At 45.9% G+C, this 20,968-nt stretch overlaps 1 protein-coding gene across 2 annotated transcripts in view; it reads left to right on the forward strand.

The window, feature by feature from the left end:
• VASP (vasodilator stimulated phosphoprotein) overlaps positions 1-20,968 on the forward strand; it is an 863,870-nt gene that overhangs the window by 353,660 nt on the left and 489,242 nt on the right. The window contains exon 5 of one of the 2 annotated variants that reach the window (XM_086938366.1): positions 15,536-15,619. The exons of the other annotated variant lie outside the window; for it this stretch is intronic. Coding sequence (XP_086794492.1) covers positions 15,536-15,619 — 84 coding nt within the window. The remainder of the gene's footprint in view (positions 1-15,535; positions 15,620-20,968) is intronic. 2 annotated transcript variants of the gene reach the window in all.

Here is a 20,968-nt window from a genome sequence, read left to right on the forward strand (position 1 = left end):
CACACGCACAGATGAGGATGGGGGCTATGAGGATAATGAACAGCACAATTATCCAGTGGACAATGACCAGGACAACCAAAATCAACTATGGTCTGACCCTGTAGATCCTGGAGACTCTCAGCCCATTCCAGACAATTCTGCATACCCTGTTAAGACTTCGCCTACAGAGGACACAGCTGCTTTCAATGCATTGATAGAAAGAGCAGCATACAATCACCACGTGGAAATGCATGCAGACCCCATTGAGGAAGACTTCCTCTTTGACACTTTCAACACTTCTGAAAAATCAGTCAAAACATTGCCAATGTTAAAAGGGGTGCTTAAACACGCAGGGGACATATTTAAGGAAACAACCAGGGCACGGGTCATTAACCCCAGGATAGAGAGGAAATATAGGCCAGCACCAGTGGACCCTACATACATTAAGTATGTAGTGCCTTTAGACTTTTTGGTAGTATCCAATGCACGTAAACGTGCTAATTTTCAGACTACTGGCGAGGCTCAACCTCCAGACAAGGAGTCGAAGATTCTGGAGGTTTCAGGCGAAGGGGTAGCTGCTCAAGCAGCTAACATATGGAGAATTGCAAACACACAAGCCCTGTTAACCAGGTATGACAGGGCACACTATGACACACTAGAGCAAATTCTCCAGCATCTACCTGACCTTTATAAGGAACAGGCAGAGTTCCTAATACAAGAGGGAAAGCGAATATCGAATGCCTCCATCAAATGCGGCAGACACAGCAGCCAGGGCAATCAATACCAGTGTCATGCTCAGAAGACATGCGTGGCTCCACATCTCCGGGTTTAAGAATGAGGTTCAGAGCACTTTACTCAATCAACCTGTAAACCCTGATTATTTATTTGGTCCTGATGTGGACACAATATTAGACAAAAATGAAGGATACCGAGACAGCTAAGTCTATGGGAGCCTTGCAGTCACAACAAGACAGAGGCGGCTCCTTTCGTCGCTCCGGCAACAGAGGAGCTGCAAGAGGAGGCTCAGCACAGCAAACCTCATACAACAAAGGCAACGTGCAAAACACCTACAACAAAAATAGTAGAGGTGGATACCGTGGCAATAACACCAGGGGTAGAGGACGAGGGAATAACACCACCAGAACCACTACCAATACCAAACAGTGACTTCTTGTCACTACCCCCAGACCATGTAACATCGATCGGGGGAAGATTACAACAGTTCCTGCCAGTCTGGGAAAACATAACTACAGACAGTTGGGTGAGGCAAATCATCCAGCATGGCTATTGCCTAGAATTAACCTCCACACCACCCAACATACCTCCAAGACACTGTCCTATGTCCGCAGAACACCTACACTTATTGCAGCAAGAAGTCATCAGCATGCTACAAAAAGGGGCCATAGAACTAGTACCCTTAGAACACCAGGGTACAGGGGTGTACTCACTGTACTTCCTAATCCCCCAAGGACGGGTCTCTCAGACCAATTTTGGACCTCAGGCCCCTAAACCAATACATCTTATCAGAGCATTTCCACATGCTCACTCTACAGCAGGTATTACCACTGTTGCGTCAAGGAGACTTCCTTGCAACACTAGACCTCAAAGACACATATTTCCATATACCGATACACCCGGCACACAGGAAATATCTCAGGTTTACAATACAAAATCAGCACTACCAATTTAAAGTCCTTCCTTTTGGGGTGACAGCAGCCCCGAGGGTGTTCACCAAGTGCCTAGCGACAGTAGCTGCACATCAAAGAAGACAGCATATTCATGTCTATCCATACCTGGACGACTGGCTAATACAAGCACAGTCAGCCCAGCAATGTGCCAGCCACATGTCACGCACTATTCACCTTCTGCACAGTTTAGGTTTCTCGCTAAACTACCAAAAGTCCCATCTTCAGCCTGCCCAAGTACAACAGTACCTGGGATCGACGATAGACACTCTGGCAGCAACAGCACAGCCAAATTCTGCCAGAATAAACAGCATTCAGATGCTCATCCAAAGGTTCAAGCCCCAACACTTGCTCCCAGCCCGAGTGTTTATGCAACTGATAGGCATGATGGCCTCATGCATTTTCATAGTCCCTCACGCAAGACTACACATGCGTCCGCTGCAGGAGTGCCTAGCACGGCAGTGGAACCAGGCTCAAGGACAATTGAACAACCTAGTGTTGGTGACCAGTCATGCATACAACTCTCTGCATTGGTGGAATCCACAAAACCTTTGCAAGGGACGACTGTTCCAAAAGCCTGTACCACAAATAGTGTTAACGACGGACGCATCCCTGATAGGGTGGGGAGCCCATGTCCTCCACCACACAGTGCAGGGCTTATGGACCACACAGCAAAAGAAAATGCACATCAACCTACTGGAACTGATGGCAATTTTTATGGCAATGAAAGCGTTCAAAGTACATCTGTGCAACAAGACCGTGTGGATCCGGACGGACAACATGACTGCAATGTACTACCTACAGAAACAGGGAGGGACGCACTCTCCACAGCTGTCACATCTAGCTCAGAGCATGTGGAAGTGGGCCATTCAGAGAAACATTTTTCTCATGGCGGAACACCTCCCAGGCAAGGACAATCAAATAGCGGATCTGCTCAGCAGACACAGCCAACAAATGCACGAGTGGGAGATTCATCCCACAGTGCTACAACCATACTTCCAACAGTGGGGACAACCACAGATAGACCTGTTCGCCACAAAAAAAACGCAAAATGCCAGTACTTCGCCGCAAGGTTCCCACACCCGCAGTCTCAGGGCAATGCAATATGGATGGACTGGTCAGGCAAATTTGCCTACGCTTTTCCACCAGCACCGTTGATACCTCTAGTGGCACGCAAACTGCGCCAGCATTCAATGAAGCTAATCCTGGTTGCTCCAACATGGGCGAGGCAACCGTGGTACACCACGTTCCTAGAACTTTCCGTGGTGTCTCATCAAAGACTACGACTAACACCCAGTCTCTTAACGCAGAGCACCCAGATCCGCAGCAGCTAAACCTTGCAGTCTGGCTCCTGAAGTCCTAGAGTTTGGCTACCTAAACTTACCTCCTGACTGCATGAACATTATCAAGGAGGCAAGGAGACCTACAACAAGAGCATGCTATGCGGCAAAGTGGAAACGTTTTGTCATTTATTGTAACAACAATGACATAAACCCATTGGACGCATCAACTCAAAATATCATATGCTATCTTTTGCACCTACACCGCTGCAATCTAGCCTATACATCCATAAGGATACACTTAGCTGCCATAGCAGCTTACCTTCAAAGCAGGCAGCACCTTTCGCTATTCAGAGTGCCTGCAATTAAAGCATTCATGGAGGGGCTCAAACGACTGATCCCCCCCCAAGACACCCACCTTCACCTGTCTGGAACCTAAACGTTGTTTTAACCAGACTAATGGGACCACCTTTTGAACCTTTACACTTGTGTGAAATACAATTTTTAACATGGAAGGTGGCTTTTCTCCTAGCGATTACTTCGCTTAACAGAGTTAGCGAGCTACAAGCCCTAACTATTAAAGAGCCATTAATCCAAATTCATGCAAATAGGGTCGTGCTTAGGACAAACCCTATATTCATGCCAAAAGTGGTATCCCACTTCCACATCAATCAAACAATAGAACTGCCAGTGTTCTTCCCAAATCCACAGTCAGTACCTGAAAGTGCTCTACACACACTAGATGTTAAGAGGGCTCTCCTATATTACATCGACAGGACAAAAGATTTCAGGTAGACAAAACAGTTGTTTGTTGCCTTTTCACCACAGCACAAAGGCAACCCCATTTCCAAAAATGGTTTAGCTAGATGGATAGATGGATTTTTTCGCTAGAGAGTGCTCAAATCAAAAACCTTCATGACTGCCTTGAAGGGATCTATCAGTGGATGTGTGATTCAAGACTGAAACTGAACGGCTCTAAAACCGAGCTCATGCTACTGGGACCACAAACATCACTCCTCCCCAGCGCAATGTGGCCCTCTTGCCTAGGGACCCTTCCCCAACCCAAGCCGGAGCTCAAAAGTCTGGGTTTCTGGTTAGAACAGGACCTTTCTCTTAAAACCCAGGCAAAAAAAACCGCAGGTACCTGCGTAGGCCTACTTCGCTCAGCCAGGAAAATTCTCCCCCTGCTCCCTGCCCCCTCTCAAAAGCTCCTAATACAAGGGCTGATATCATCGAGGCTAGATTATGGCAATGCCCTTTTCCTGGCAGCCCCTGAAGCAACCCTGAACATCTTGCAGAGAACTCAAAATGCCGCTGCTAGGCTCCTGACAGGCACCTCCCGCAGAACATCAGCTAAACCTGCATTGAAGACCCTTCACTGGCTCCCAATCCGTGAAAGGGTCAAATTCAAGGCACTATGTATAACGCACAAAGCTCTACAAGATCAGGGTCCCCCGTTGCATAAAACTAGACTCTTCCCATATAAACCCAACAGATCTCTGCGTTCCTCCCATGATAACTTGGCCACAGTACATAAAATTAGGAAAGCCCGTACTGGAGGACGTCGTTTCTCAGTTGCAGCAGCAATACTGTGGAACGCCCTACCCATCCATCTTCGAGCAGAAACGAATCACAACAAATTTCGCAAGCTTCTCAAAACCCTCCTGTTCCCACAATAATTTGCCTATTCCCTTCCCGTTTTTTGCTTCCCCCCTCAATGGCTAGTACAATCCCAGCGCTGGGACGCCCCCGGGCAGCCATGCGCTCTAGAAATCCCGTTTTCATTTCATTCATTTCATTTCATAGTTAAGTGCATCCAAATATGTTGCATTAAAGCTAATCGCACTTTAACAGTTCCCCCAAGAGCGCATTCCATACGCAAAATGGGGGCATCCATGGCTTTCCTAGGAAACATTCCTCTAGAGGATATATGTAGAGCAGCCACATGGTCTACCATACATAAATTTACCAAACACTACTGTGTAGATGTACACTCCAAGCAGCTGTAGGACAGGCTTTTCTCAAAACTCTTTTTCAGACTGCTGCAGCTGGCACGGGCAACCACCGCTAGGGGAGAGACTGCTATACATTCTATGCACAGATATGAATTCAGCAGCCCACATGCCTCGAACGGAATATGCTACTTACCAGTATGCATCTGTTCTTGGTATGTAGGGCTGCTGACAGTCAAATCGCCCACCCTCCTCCCCGGTGCCTGTCGCAGCTGTAGCATTCACTATTACTTTCTAGCATGGACATCACTTACTGTGTCATACTCCATCTCTGCCACAATGGCAAAAAACAATCTGAGGATGGAGAGGATGCCCATGCGCACTGTAGTCCAGGGGAGGAGCCACCTATCTCGTGATACTTCGAACACTCTTCCAGGACAACAATGTGCAATCATCCGGACCCAACACTAGGCGGCAATCTATGCACAGATAAGAATGTCAGCAGCCCTACATGCCAAGAACAGATGCATACTGGTAAGTACCATATTCCTTTCCTTCTACCTTACCATCAATATATGGACCTGACTGATCTACCGGCAAGGATGCGCCAAGTACGCACTCCTCTTCCTCCCCTCTCATGCACCGTCATTGGGTATTGTCATCAAAATAAGATTCCTGCAAAACAAACTGTGATGTTACAACATTTTTCTTACCCCTTCCTTCTTGAAATCCGGTGTCCGCACTGTACTTGGCTTGACTCACAAAATTAGGCAAAAGGGCAGGTGGCAATTGACTCTGTAGATTTACAACCTGCTGTGGTTGATTCATTATCACCTCATTCTGCATCTGTGGATGTAAATTTTGATTTGGGTCATTAGTACTCTGTAATTTTTACACTCGTTTTTCGAATGCGCCAATTTTCCGACAGGGAAACTTTTTCTTTGCCTCTTCTCTACTCAATCGCCCTTTTGGTTTACCCCTATTACTTTCACCATGACTTTGCCCCCTTCCTGGATTTCCTGCCTCTTTATTTAGCTGAAGCTGTTGCTGTTCGGCTAATTTTACTTGGACCACATTACTTTTTTCTTCCAAATTCTTTCGTCTGTTATCGATTTAATCTTAGCAGTACTTTGCGTACTTGAGGATCTAGTCTATGGGCTTCCTTTGCCAGCACAGCCTGGGCTGCTTAATCATTAGAGAGATTTCTAACCTTAACCCAGGCACAAACCGATACACATAATGAGTCATGTCCTTATCTCTAATACTTTCAAATCCACTATACTGCTTGAACACCTGTAAAAGGCGCTCATAGTAGACATGTACAGACTCCTCCTTTTCCTGGGTTCTATCTATTTTTATCCAATCTGTTTCCTTTGGGGGAATTTTCTCTTTTTTTTTATATTAACTGTTTTTTATTGATTTTAAAGCAGGCAAAGGTACAGTGAGAGAAATACACAATTGCCGAGATCTCTCCCAGCTGGCACATTCGTTGCTATAAACGTTTAAACAAAGCTTGCACAGTCAAGACCCTGCAAGCTTTGTTACAAGCTAACAACTACAAGAGAAGAAAAGGAAATGTCCGGCCGACGGCCTTGAGTCCATATCAGACGATGAAGAGCAATGTGTAAAGCAAATCCTTAGCTATTCCCGCCTGCAACCCCCCCTCCCATCCCTTCTGCCCACAACTCCAACACCCCTTCCCGCCCACCCCCGGAACCGGTGTGCCTATAGGCTATGTGCAAACAGTGTTGTCTTATCCACTAGGACGAGTCTGCAGGATGCGGAGCATCCGCAAGTCTGAGCAAGCGGAGGTACTTAGGGCAGGTCACTTCATTGAATTTGTGTGCCAATAATGAGAGGATGTGACACCAGATAGTGTGAAAGGAGGCCGCTGAATTCATGAGATTAGCTTGTATTCGCTCCATGCCAATGATATACCACAGTTTGTGAAGCCACCCAGTATGCGTTGGACGGGTCTTTGTTCCCCAAAGTGATAAGATGTGGTGTACTGCTGCGCCAAGTGCTATCCCCATTTGTTTCCCTCGTATATATTTAAGTGGGAAGGTGAGACCCAAGAGAGCATAAGCAGGAAAGCGGGGAATCTCAGTTTCAAAGTAGGTGTCTGCATCATTAAGTACTTCCGACCAGAACCCTTTCACTTCACTGCAGTCCTAGAGGATATGCGTCAGTGTGCCTATTTCTCCACAACCTCTCCAGCAATCGGAACTGCGGCCTGGATGAATTTTGTGAAGGCGAGCCGGGGTCAGGTACCAGTAAATGGCTACCTTAACTGCAGCTTCCCTACTCCCTACGTTTTTTGCGGTGTGGTTAGCCCTGTAGTAGATCTGCTGCCATTCCTTCAGGGAAAGTATCCGGCCTAATTCTGCTTCCCAGCGGCGTTGACCAGCTGAGCGTTCCTGAGATACAGGTGATTGCAGAATAAGATATTATTCAGAGATCAATTTGCGATCAGAGTGCTTGGATAAGAGCCACTTCTCGTAAGCCGTGAGGCTACGACTAACCAAAGGACGTGTGTCGGGATGTAGCAGCCAGTGGCAAAGTTGGAAGTGCTGGAACCTTTTAGGGTCTTTGACGTCATTCCAATCTAGCAATTCTGAGTAGGGGATGAATCCATGGAGATCAAAGAGATGACCCGCAGACCTGCAGGTTGCTGCTCGCCATTGCGGGAAAGCCCGCTCCTCCAATCCTGGGGGGAAGTCAGGGTTATCGAAGAGAGGAGTGAGAGGTGAGGGGAACGAAGTGAGATTCCTCTTCTTGGCAACTGAGTCCCAAACTCTCATCACAGAACGAGTAATGGAAGATTTTTTGAGGTATGACGGATGGTCCAAAGGCTTCAGGAATGGTACCTTCCATAGTGAAAGTCGCGCCATTGCCCTATCCTGAAAAAGCCACAGTTTTTCTGACTCCGGCCTAGTCCATTCAACTAGGTAACGGAGTTGGGCCGCTTTATAATAGTTCATGAGATTGGGAACCCCTAGACCTCCCTCGTCCGGGGGTCGATAAGCCACATCTCGACGTAGCCTCAGTCTTTTCCCCGCCCAGATAAAGTGGTGGATCCGTGACAGCAGCGTGTGAATGTACCTCAAGGGGAGACCAACCAGTATCCTCTGAAAGATGTATAGTATTTTAGGCAGTATAGACATTTTTACTGCTGCCACACGACCTAGCAAAGACAGGGGATGCATCCTCCAAAGGCGAAGATCTCGAGCCACTTGGGAAGTGAGGTTAGAGTAGTTTTGTGTAATTTTTTGGCCAGTGGACGGGGTTAGCACAATCCCCAGGTATGGGATCTCAGTCCGAGCACACAATTCCCCGAGCTCCAAAAATGCATTCTCTGGTGCGTTCTTGTTAATACCCAGAGGCAAAAACATGGACTTCCCCCACATTAACCTTAAATCCGGAAACCTTACCAAACTCTACTAACTCCTGTAGAAAAGCTGGAACGGAGCGTCTTGGCGTGGTAAGAGTCGCCAATATGTCGTCCGCGTATAAGCTGACTGTATGCTGTCCCCCAGCAAAAGGGGCTACCAGCTATCTGAGGGTTGTCCCTAATCAGCTGCGCAAGTGGCTCTATGTAGAGCACAAAAAGCAGGGGTGAAAGAGGTACCCCTGACGTGTTCCTCGCCGAATATCGAAGGGTTTTGAACTGATCCCATTGACCCGTATCGTTGCTCTGGGTTGGTCATAGCAGCTTGCCACCCAGGCCAAAAAACGATACCCCACGCCGAAATGCGCTAGCATCATATCCAAGAAGCCCCAGTCCACCCGGTCGAAAGCTTTCTCAGCATTGACTGAAAGCAACAGGGCATCCAGGCCCACATAGTGGGCTTTATCTATTAAATGCATTATCCGCTTGGTGTTATCGCTGCTTTGCCTGTTGGGGATGAAGCCAAATTGGTCCAATTTGATTATACCAGGCAGCCGCGGGCCCAACCTGGCCGCAAGGACCCCTGTAAACAGCTTCAGGTAGAGTTTAAGGAGGGAAATTGGCCGGTATGCGGCGCACTGAGTGAGATCTTTCCCTGGCTTGGGAAGGACTACGATCTCGGCCTCTAGCAAATCTGCTGGGATTGTTCCCGGATCTTGAAAGGAGTTGAACAGGCGCGTTAGAACCGGGGCTAATGAGTGACAAAAAGTTTTATAAAAACTGGCGGAGAAGCCGTCCGGACCTGGAGATTTCAGCGGTTTGAGGCGGGAGATTGCACCAATCACTTCTTCCACCCTAATGGACGCATCGAGCGCCGCCGCGCCTGATGCATTAAGAGCTGTGACCGCTGCTTGACGAAGGTAAACCTCCCCTGCACTGTCAATCGAGGGGTCCCTACTATATAATGAGGCATAGAAATCCCGTAGGGCATCACCAATCTGATCATCGCCTTTGACTTGTTCCCCCGATGAGGTGTGTAGGGCCATGATTCTGGAACGTTCGGACCGCGCTCGGAGCTTGCTTGCAAGGAGCTTCCCTGTCTTATCACCCCCTATATAATAAGAGTGTTTGAGACGTAGGGCGGCATATTCCGCTCTGTCCAAGTCTAGTCTGGCAAGTTGCTCTCTAGCGGCTTTGAGTTGCTGCCACATTCGCGGAGCCCCTGTCCTGCTGTGTACTCGCTTGAGCTCCAACACTTTAGCTGCTAACTCTTCCATTTTCTCCTTGCGTGCTCCATTATCTGCTACAGAGATAGCTATTAATTCACCCCTCACTACCGCCTTAAGGGCTCCCCATAATGCCGTCAAAGATGTGTCAGCACAGAGTCATTGGCTGTTAAGTAGTCAGTGATGCACTTCTGCACCTGTCGGCAAATATCTGGTTGTTGCAATAGAGAATCCTTTAGTCTCCACTTCCCCCTCGGTCTGCCTATGGATAGCATATCAGGAGTCAACGTCACGGCTTCATGATCGGACAATGCTGCAGGAACTATGTCTACCGTTTGGACCAGGGCATTAAGTTCGGAGGACCCTATAAAATGATCTAGGCGAGCGTAGGTATAGTGTACATGGGAACAGAACGAGTATTGTGTGCTTTGGGGGTGAGCCGCTCTCCATATATCAACTTCCCTCTATTATGAAGCCATTCTTTCCCCGCAGTCGATATCGCCCCAGTGACACCATATCTGTGGCCAGACCTGTCTTTCCCTGAGTCCATAACTAAGTTAAGAACCCCGCCTATTAAGATCTGTCTGTCATGATAGCGCAGGACTTCCGACAGAGAATCGGTAAGGAAAAGCTCTTGACCAGAGTTAGGAGCGTACAGGGAGTCTATGACAATAGGAGTATTGCCCACCCACATCCTGTACGCCAGCAACCTTCACCCTGTCCTGAAAGTGCCTTGCTAGTAGTATGGCCACCCGCCCCCCCCTTTTTTTTCCCGCAGAGAAGAATAACATTGATGGGGAAAGGCCCGGGATTTTATTCTATGCCAGTCCCTAGGGAGCAAATGTGTCTCCTGCAGTAATCAAATCGAGGCCCCGAGTTCTCAAGGTAGCTCGGAATCGCACGCCTCTTGATGCGGTTGTTCAGCCTCTTCACGTTAAGAGTTAAGCATTGTGTCATGGGTGCAGACATAGGAGAAAACTAGGCGCGTACCCTCAAAGTGTCATGGGGCTAAGAAAAGAAGGCGTCTGCTCAGACTTCCGTGATGTATGAGCTCCCAGGCGAACACTGACCGTACTTAACGTCCTCCGCAATAGTTGCACACCGGTTCCTCCCACCCACGACCCAACACCTCCCACCCTTCCCACCCACCCCACCCCACCATCCTAACCCCAATCGAACAAACCCAATTACCCAAAATAGTCCACCATCTGCAGCCTGAGCCGCCCGCCTCCCCCTGCCCCCAGTTGGCTAGAAGCTGGTGCGTTTCCAGTCCCCTGTGCAAGATCAAAGAGAATCCGGTGTTGTGGTGTCCCGCGAGACAACTTCCAAAGCCGAAACCCGTTCTGCGGTCTTCGTGGCTCGATCCGGTTTCGCACCCAAGTTAGGCGAGCGACGTCTCCCCACTTTCTGCCATTCGTCCCTCAACGAACGCTGTGAAGGCTGCGGAGAGGAGTCCGGACTGTGCTGTGCGAGACCTGGTAACTCACACGTCTCCCGAAGGGAGCGAAGTTGATGTAGCTTGCCCTGCCATTTAAAAATTATGCGAAAGGGATGGCCCCAGGAATATGGCACCCCTTTGGTTTTGAGGAAGGTGGTCACCTCCTTAAAGCCTTTAAGTTTCTGAAGGGTAATGGAGGCTAAGTCCTGATAGAGAGCAATGGCATGTCCCTGATAGGTGATTGGTTGCTTTGAACGGGCTTCTCTCAGAATACGTTCTTTGAGGGGGAAATCCGGCAGGAAGGCCAAGATGTCAGGTGTGGGAGCCGGGGCTCTCCTCCCCAGACCCACTCTGTGGGCGCGATCGATGCGGATCTCAAAGTCCTGGTCAACCCCTAAAATCTCCCTGAAAAGGCCCTGGAGGTAACCAGTGACATCCTTTCCCTCGGCCTGCAATGGGATGCCCCTCACTCGGATATTATACCTTCGGGATCTATTCTCGAGGTCCTCCGCGTGAGCTTGAAAGTCAACCTGTTGGTAGTCAAGGCAGAGGATGTCTTGTTGCAGTTGCTCTATTTCCTCGGATTTAGATTGGTCCTCAGTCTCTATGACGGCCACTCGTTCACCCAACGTCCCGCGTCCACATCCCGGCGTATTTATCGAACCTCCCTGGTCACTTCCTGTTTGAGGATTTGAAAATCGTCCCGGAGAATATTAAAAAAGAGTTTCTAGGAACGACCGGGTAATGGGCACTTCTTCTTGAGCCTGCCCAGTGGGTGGAGGCGGTGCTGGGGATGCGGGATGGCTTTTATCTCCCGAAGCTGGTCCCTTGGAAAGCATATCTTTCAATGTGCGGTCCCCTTTTTTCCTCATGGAAGCCATGCCAATGATGATGCCGCAGGGCACGCCGTTTGGGAAGAGGGTTTTGGACGTGGCTGCAACCCCAAGCGCGAAGAAGCCGGTGCAGTCTTCCAAACCTTAGCGCAGGGGATGGGGTGGGAGCGGGCCTCCGGTAAACCCTGTGTGATGAGCGGTAACGGTGCAGCAAGAAAGCACGAAAGTAGGCTGAACGAACAAGTAGCTGCCGCTTGTAATAAGAGTGCCCGGAAAAAAAGGGTCTTGGCGCACAGCTAAAGTCTTCACCAGGGTTAGACGGTACATGTGTAGTGTGTAGACTCGGGTCCCAGTGCTGTTCAAGCTGCTAAGCCTCGCCCTCAAACTTCGCGTTCCAAGAGCAGCCCCACTTCAGTTGAGAACACACTTTGCTGGGAAAGGGCCCCCTTTCCTCTAGGTACTGGACCCCCACCACGCGGGAGACAGTACCAACAGAGCTGGCATGGAAGCATAGTCAAAATGGCGGCATAGTAGGGTCAAAAAAGCGCCCACAGCGAGCCACTACTGGACATCGCCAGGTCTGTAAATCAGGCAGGCAGGGATCTGCAACTTATGAGAGTATGTCGGGGAGCGCAGGTCGCAGGGCCTGGGTTCCACTCCCGCCAATGCTGGTCACATCAGGCGCCACGCATGCTGTCCGGGCCCAGTACTGCACAGGCCAGGCCCCAGAGCCTCGCCCTCGAGCCTCGCGTCCCCAGCTCAGCTCCACACAGTACCGGCGTGCCCTGTGCAAGGAGTGGGCTCCCCCCCCCCCAGCCCCCCCGATCCCCCCCCAGGAACGGAACACTCACTGCGTAAAGGACGGTGTCAGCAGGGGGGGGCGGCGACGAGTCGCAGTGAGCAGGGCAGTATAGCAGTGTCTGAGGGGTGCCAGATGGAAGCCCCTTCTCAACGATCTCCCGGTCTCCACTGAGCGTAGACCACCTGTGGCGGCAGAGCGTGGCAGACTCTCCGCACCGATGAAGTCGGCTCCGTAGCAAACTCGTGGCTCCCTCAGGAGATGGCGCGGGGGCCACAGTGCAGCTATGAAGGGTCCGGCCCGCCCCAGCCACCAAGATCGCAGCGGTGCTCGCTGTACCAGCTGGCGGTATTCTCGCGTGTCCTGGGCCTGGTGGGCGTCCCCCAAAGCAACCGCTGCCAGGCCATATGAGGGCCGCACACTCTATTTTCACGCTCCCGGGTCGCTCACGCCGCCACCCGGTATGCGCAGATCAGTGGAGCAGGGTCGCGACAGTCAGGACCAGGGCCGCTCCTCAGTCACTGTCTGGTCTCAGCAGCGGTCGGCAGCAGGTGGCGCCTAGCGCTCGGCCACACAGCTTCCCCGGCCCGGCGGCACCTTTAAACATTCACTACCAGGGCGCCATGTTGGTGGAGCTTGTCGGCGCCGGCCAGGTCAGTCGGGGAGTAGTTCTGGGGCTAAATGGCTCAACTAACCCCTCCTTCTTGGTGTACCTGATACCCCTCGCACAGCGCTGCCCGTTTAAGCGCACTGCAGGGGACTGTTTGCCAAGAAAAACCAAGGGCGAGGGGCCGCGGCAAGGAGCCTTGGTACTCCACGTCCAGTCAGGTCGCCATCTTGGCCACGCCTTCCAGAATTTTCTCTTTTAAGAAAGTGATCACCTGGTGATACTTTTTCATTACCTCTTCTCCCTTGGGTACTAATCACTGGGCCAATCCACTGTAATTTTACATTCTGTCCACAAATCAGCAGGCACTACTGTATCAAATAGACCATCAAGGTCTTTCAACAAAACCTTTGAAACCTTCACAAACCTTTCAACTTCCCTGTACCATTCCACTGGCTTTTCTCTCAACTTTGGGAAATCATTATTAAAGGATAAAATATCCTGTTGGGTCCATGAGACATGTACGTATCCCCCTCTTGGAACTTCTCTCATTGGGCACAATCTTACAACCTTTTCTGTTTCTGTCATATATTCAGATGTTGTTCAATTTGCCTGCGCTGTTTTGTTTTTCTTTGTCCACCTAGTTTTCCATCTATCTAAATCTCCCCATTTTTGTAATAGTGTCAATACTCCTTAATACGTAACTTTCTTCCTGACACATTTATGTTTTCCAAATCCTTATCAGAAAATTCTGCTCTATAGGGTTTCTGCAACACTTTGGATCTCCCTATTTCAATTCCCATTTCAGAGGCCAAATTCGTCATTTTTTTCATTAAATATTTTCGTATTTCGGGTGATGCTTTTGCAAATGAACAGTAACTTTTCTTCACTATAGGTGTTCAATCTATCCAATCCCACATTCCCAGCTATCATTTCTTCCGAATCCACTCTTAATTTAAAAATGTCTAATATTTTTGGTTGGGGGTTCGGTTTATCTATTTCTTGTGTCCATCTTTCTATTTCTTTGGGGTCACTATTGTGGCACTTTTCGTTCCTGTGGATGTCTCTAGACGTGTTTCTTTCGAGCAACTTGGTGTGACTCTTCTGGGTGTATCATTTATTTTTCCTCTCATCGGCAAGTCCATTAATGAAATTACCGACTCACATTCACTACCTTGGTCATCAATTACTACATTTTCATTTCTAGGTTCAATTATGGGAGTAGTCATGATTGGAGTTTTTTGACAATTAACTTATCTCTGTACAATGGGACAACAGGACCTATAGTCACTGGTATTATCAGTGCTTCTGGATGTATATTTAACTTGGTTATTTTCTGTATCAATTTGTCTCTATTCTTATTTATCACTTCCCTTTGTCTTTCTTGAAGTACCCTCTCTATTGTGGTTTTGTGTACAACCTGTGGTACTACAGGTGTTCCCAGAATAGGGGCACTAGGGATAGTTCTATTGATTCCTTCCTGTTAGGGTGGAGGGTTTTTCATTAAAATATCTTCTAAAAAATCATCTTCTGATTCTCCACTACCTCTCGTCAAATGTTTTGTTTTCTCTGTGCATTTACTTCCAGTTTGTTCCTCAGCCATTAGTACAGGATATAATCCTTCAGCCACCATGGCTTGTCTTCATTGTTTCATCTGACTATCTCGGGTTTCACAAGGAAATTTGGGATAATATCTGCTCAGGCTTCTGTTACTTCTTGATCTATCACGCTCAAATGCATCAGTCTCCCATTCTTCTAAGGCTTCGTTTTGTGTCAATCTAGGTCTGGGTTCTAGTTCGTTCATTCTAGTTCGTAAGTTATGAAGGATTCTCCCATTAAATGTTCCAAACTCTGGAAAAGCTAACACTCCATCATATTTTGTATATTTTATCCAATTTTCTAACCATACACCGGTATGATCGCCTTTCTCCATCATCATGTATGATGCAGGCGTTTTCGGGCGAGGGATAAGAATTCCTTCTCTGGTCTTAATGGGTTTCTTTTTTAAAATAATTTTTAATTTTCTGCATAAATGAAATTTTTCACTTTTCTCCGTACATTGTGTGTGATTTCCCTCTTTTCTCCGTACATTGTGTGCGATTTCCCTCTAATATACTTTTCGTGGGAAAAATCTAAATACCTTCTATCTGGGTGAGTCCTATTAATGTCGGATTGTGTCTCCACATACAAATCCCACTGTCTATTATTATTGGGGCTTCTATTTTGATGACCAATCAGATGTTCGCTTTTACTGTCTTGCTTATTCGTTTAACCAATACTTGCACAGCTTTTCTGTTATGTCAGTATCACTCCTTAGTACTGACCCCTCCTTTACAATTTTTCTTCAGTTACACGCCCGCTGTTCCAACCAATCCCAGCGCGGCTCTCTGTGACGTCAGTGCAGCACCCGCAATTGACCCCTCCATTACAAGGTAATGCGAAAACTTATTTTCTCACTATTTTATATATATATTTATTAAACTTAGAAACATTTTCTACTTTGTCTGATTCACTAAATTCAAAGAATAGTCGATTTATTTTGCTGCGAGTAAAACCTTTCCGCTTACTCTTAACACACTATATGAGTAAAACGTTTGCGCTTACTCTTCACTCGGGCATCAGGGAACCTGCTACTCCTTCAGTATTACCCTTTCTAGGTGATACAAGACCAAAGTTTCACCGACGAACTCCTTTGCTACCAATTACTTTTACTTTCATACGAAAAAGAAAAATAAGAGTTTTAAAGTTTTATCTAATCAATAATTTTATGAGTCAAAATCACCAAATACATGTCACACAACGTTTTCTTTAGGAAAGAAACCAGATAAAAATCAATGTAAGTCTCTGTTAAAATTATCATGATGACAGTACCTAAAAAGGGAGAAACGGAGAGCAATACAAGGACATACATCACAGAATCATATTTAACTAGGATGGTGTGGAAACCAACTCCTGCCCAAGGAGCTGGATGTGGTCCCCTGGGGCAGGTCTGGAGACAAAGGATTCAGGACCGGAAGGTTGACTTATCCAGTATTGGGGTATCTTTCATGGATTCACATGCTTAGAATCATCCCCGCCGACGAATTGGGAGTCTCGTGGTACAATAAAACATATACATTATAGTCATAACACTATTACGCAATAGGCTACTATGGACAGCAAAGTCACTACATTAGCCTATCTTAGTCTTTTTGTAAAAAGAACCAAACTTTACTGGTTTCAGCCCATACACAAACAGATACATAAAATGTCCCATATCCTTATCTCCAATGTTCTCAAAGCCACTATACTGCTTAAACAACTGGAACAACTTCTCTCATGGTACACAATCTTTCTGCCTTTTCTGATTCTTTTAATAAGAATGCAGATGATGCTTCCTTCGCTTGTGCTTCCTCCTTCTTTCTTGTCCCCCTAGTTTTCCACTTGTCAGTGTCTCCCCACTTCTGCAAAATATTCATTAACTCCTTTACCTGTAGTTTTCTTATCAGACACATTCATATTCTCCAAATCCTTATCAGTAAACTCTACTCAATATGGTTTCTGTAATAATTTTGACCTCCCTATATCTACTCCAATCTCTGAAGCAAGTTCCGTCAGTCTTTCATGAAACAATTTTGCATTTCTGGTTATACTCCTACATATAAACAACAACTCTTCCTCACTGTACAGGTTCAATCTTTATATTCCCACATTTCCAGCTATCATCTCTTCTAACTCTGCCTTCAATTTGTAAATATCGTATTGAGCTTAGTCTTTCTATTCCCTGTGCCCATCTTTCCAAATCTTCTGGAGTGACCACTGTCGAGCTTTTAGTTCCTAAAGGTGCAATGGACCCTTTTTCTTTCAAATTTCCAGGCGTGACTCCTTTTGGAGTTTCAATTACAGGCTCCCTTCTAGGAAGGACCATTATTGAAATGACAATCACACTCACTAGCTTCATCATCCGATATTACTACCTCTTTTCTGGGTTCATTGAAAGGAATGATTACAGCTTTTTTAAAAAAAATGATTTTTTTTTTATTGAGAGTTCATAGACGTAAACACAGTACATATCAATTTAGCATAAGATTTCTAAAATGCAAAATAAAAAATACATACATGCAGATTACAAATAAACCGTAATATAAATACAGATTCTTAAAAAAATATTTCTTTAAAGTGCAATGTGTAATGTGCAATCTATCAGATATTAAATATTATTTAAATTAAACTTTACAAAAGACCCTATGCAGTCAAGTCAGCCTAGTGCAGCCAAGATTCAATCCTAAGAAAGTAAAGAAATTAGAGAGAAAATCCCACAATGACTAGCATTCAAACACACTCCAGTATTTATCATATTTTTTGAGTGCCCATGACCTCAGTGCATATTTTTTTCCCTCCCCTGAATCTTAGATATTTTTAATTTCCATGCGTTAAAAGTCTGTTCTTTTTTTTTATAAAGTTGCAGAATAAGTGATCTCGCTACAAGGGATGCTATAAATAGGGACTCATCGTGTGCAGAGGAGGTAGGGGAGCAGCCAAAGACCGAAATAGATTCGTTGAATGAGATTTGGGCATCTATTGTATTTCTGAGATATTTTTCAATATCTTTCCAAAATTCCTGTAGTTTGGTGCATTCCCATAGAATATGTTTCCAGTTGCCCTTTTCTTCACAACGAAAGCACTTATCCTCTACTTGAGGATATATATTGTGGAGAAACAAAGATGTTCCAGTTTATAACACAAGAAACCTGGGCAATTGACATGATTCATAGACTTGGGTACAAGGCTTTCCATTGTGGGGCAATCCCGTCTACAAGAGGTAGACCGTCTGGGGGTTTAATAATTTGGATAAGAATAACCCTGAATGTTGTTGTCTTGCCTCTTTGCCTCTGTTCTAATGATCTGCTTGGGGTAAAAGTGACTACGAAAGAAATGGGGGTCGTGTACATTATAAATATTTACAACAGGCCCAACCCACATAACAAGGAATCCATGGTTGTAGAACAGTTGAGTTCGTATTTGGGCACACTAGAACTAAATCCCCAAGTTATTATAGGTGGGGATTTTAACTGTCAATTCGAACCCGTACTGGGGCTTGAAAACCTACTAGATAACAATGACAGGGCCCATGACATCCCCACTCTAGATAGTGTGAAAACAGTCAAAAGTTCAGTGGCAGCCATACAGATCTTTGAACTAGTTGTGTCCAATGACTTAAGGGCCTGTAACGGTCGACTTGATTCCGACAAACCTGCAAATTATACATACAGCAAGGGGATCTTTAAATCACTTGATTTTATGCTGGTTACCACTAACTTGTGGCACTTATTGTTGGACTTCAGAGTTGTGAATAGGCCTGAAAGCGACCATTTCCCTTTACAATTGGGGTTACACTCTAATTTATTTATGAAATCGCTTTCCGAAACAGAGCCTATAAGGGAGGCGGGAGAGGTTGAGGTCTCCAATAATAGAAGAGCCGTAAAGTGGCCACACATTCTAGCAAAAAAATACATACTTGCTGGTATTTATAATACCTTTTCAGACACGATTTCCTTATATAATAATTTGTGTCTGGGCTCCCAGGAAGTCCTTAACATGCACTACCATCTGGTAGAATTATTAATCCCCCTCTTGAGTAAAACATGTAGTAATGATAAAAGTAATATAAGTAGGCAACTTGAATTAGAAACTCCATGGTATAACAAACAGTGTCGCCTAGCGAAAGGCAATTTAATCAAAGCTGTTAAGTCCAAGGATCAGAGGATGATAAGAGAGTGTAGACAAGAGTACAAAACACTTCTCTCCTGGGCAAAAAAAGAATGGGACAACTTGGTCTGGGAAGATCTCCTAAACGCAGCTAGGAAGCATGACCAAAGCACGTTCTGGAGTCTGATATCAAAAAATAATAAAATAGGTCGCTCCAACATGGACTTTTACCTTGACGAGACAATATGGTATGACCATGTTCCTAAGTTGTATGATTCGGAAGATGTGCGTCTGGGTCCTAACGAACCAGGAATTTATTTGTCCTTGAGTACTAGTGTACCCCAATTCAGTGAAAAGGAGACCCTATGTGCAATAAACGCCACAAAGGCGGGTAAGGCACCAGGCCCTGATAAACTGCCTGGGGACTTATTTACCCACAACATTGAAGTGTGGTGCCCATATATACATTTTTTGTGTAACTCGATATTGGCAGGGACTCCAATTCCCGAGACGTGGAAGGGGGCGGAAATAGTTACTATTTTTAAAAAAGGAGACCGTTATAATCCAGCCAATTACAGACCGATTAGTTTAATCGACATTTTACAGAAAATCTTTGCCAGGCACATTTTAAATCGACTTTTAGATTGGATGGAGGAATCCAAAATCCTCTCCAAATATCAAGCGGGTTTAGAGTTAAGACAAGTACTGTTGACCAGGTGTACAGGTTTATGTGCATCTGTTGGAAATATGTACAAATAAAGAAGGGTAGCCTTTATGTAGCATTTATGGATCTACGTGCGGTGTTTGATCTTGTCCCACGCTCCCTTCTTTGGGATACTTTGAGGAAAATGGGTGTTCCGGGTGAATTGTTAACAATTCTCATAAAGCTACATACAGACAATGTTGCCAAAGTAAGGTGGGGAAGAAATGGTGAACTGACCAAGGCTATACCGGTAAAAAGGGGGGTACGGCAAGGGTGCGTGCTGGCCCCCACCCTTTTTTCCTTATTTGTGAATGATATCCCTCCCTACCTGGCACAATGTAACCACGACTCCCCCAAATTGGGCAATGAGGCAATTACAGCATTGTTATTTGCCGATGACACCATCCTAATATCCCAAACCCCTAAAGGATTACAAAACTTAGTAAATCAATTCCATAGTTATTGCGAAGTAAAGGGGCTAGAAATTAACTCATCAAAAACTAAGTATATGGCCATTAATTCTCCAAAAACTTTTAAGAAGAATCTAGTTCTAAAAAACATAAAATTAGAATATGTGGAGTCCTTTGACTGCCTGGGCATTAGGCTAGACAGTAAACTGTCCTGGAAGAACCAATTGGAAAAAAGCAGGCTGACATTCAAACATAGTTCCCTTCCTATCTTAAAGATCCATGGAGGGAGTGCTTCCAAAGCCATAACTCCGGCGATGGAAGTATTCAAAGCTAAAGCCCAATCCGCAGCCCTATATGGGGCAGAGATATGGGGACCACACTCAAACAAGACCTTTGATATCGATGAGAATGCATTCTTTAGGCGCTTATTGAGAATACCCTTAAGAACGCCGCTAATGCCTGTTTATCTGGACATTAATGTAAAACGTACTGATTTACTATGTTGCTTAAGGCCACTGCTTTATTGGGTAAGATTATGGTCTACCCCGGAACTCGTTGACTATAGACTTGCATTACTGGAAATCATGGAACTGGATACATTTAATTCAATCAAATGGCTGAGACACATATCAACTTGGTTCACCAAAATAGGACTATTACACTTTTGGAATAACCCACTGGCACTGACAATTAATTGTAAAGAACATGCAAAAGCTGCTTTTTGGTCTTATGTTAATAATGTATATTTACATGATCGTGGTACCGGTTCTTTAACTTTGAAGTTTTTGCAATTTAAGGATACACCCATGTTTGAGCAGTTTATGGACGAAATTGAGCCACCTTTGGCTAAAACTGCATACTTACAATATAGATATGGTGTCTTACAAATAAATGCAAATACCTGTAGATGGGGACAAAGTACGGGAAACGAGTTGTATATTTGTAAATTGTGTGAACTCAAACATAAAGAAGATGAGGCC

Source organism: Lissotriton vulgaris, chromosome 9, assembly GCF_964263255.1.
Source record: "Lissotriton vulgaris chromosome 9, aLisVul1.2, whole genome shotgun sequence".
In the NCBI taxonomy this organism is placed as follows: domain Eukaryota; kingdom Metazoa; phylum Chordata; class Amphibia; order Caudata; family Salamandridae; genus Lissotriton; species Lissotriton vulgaris.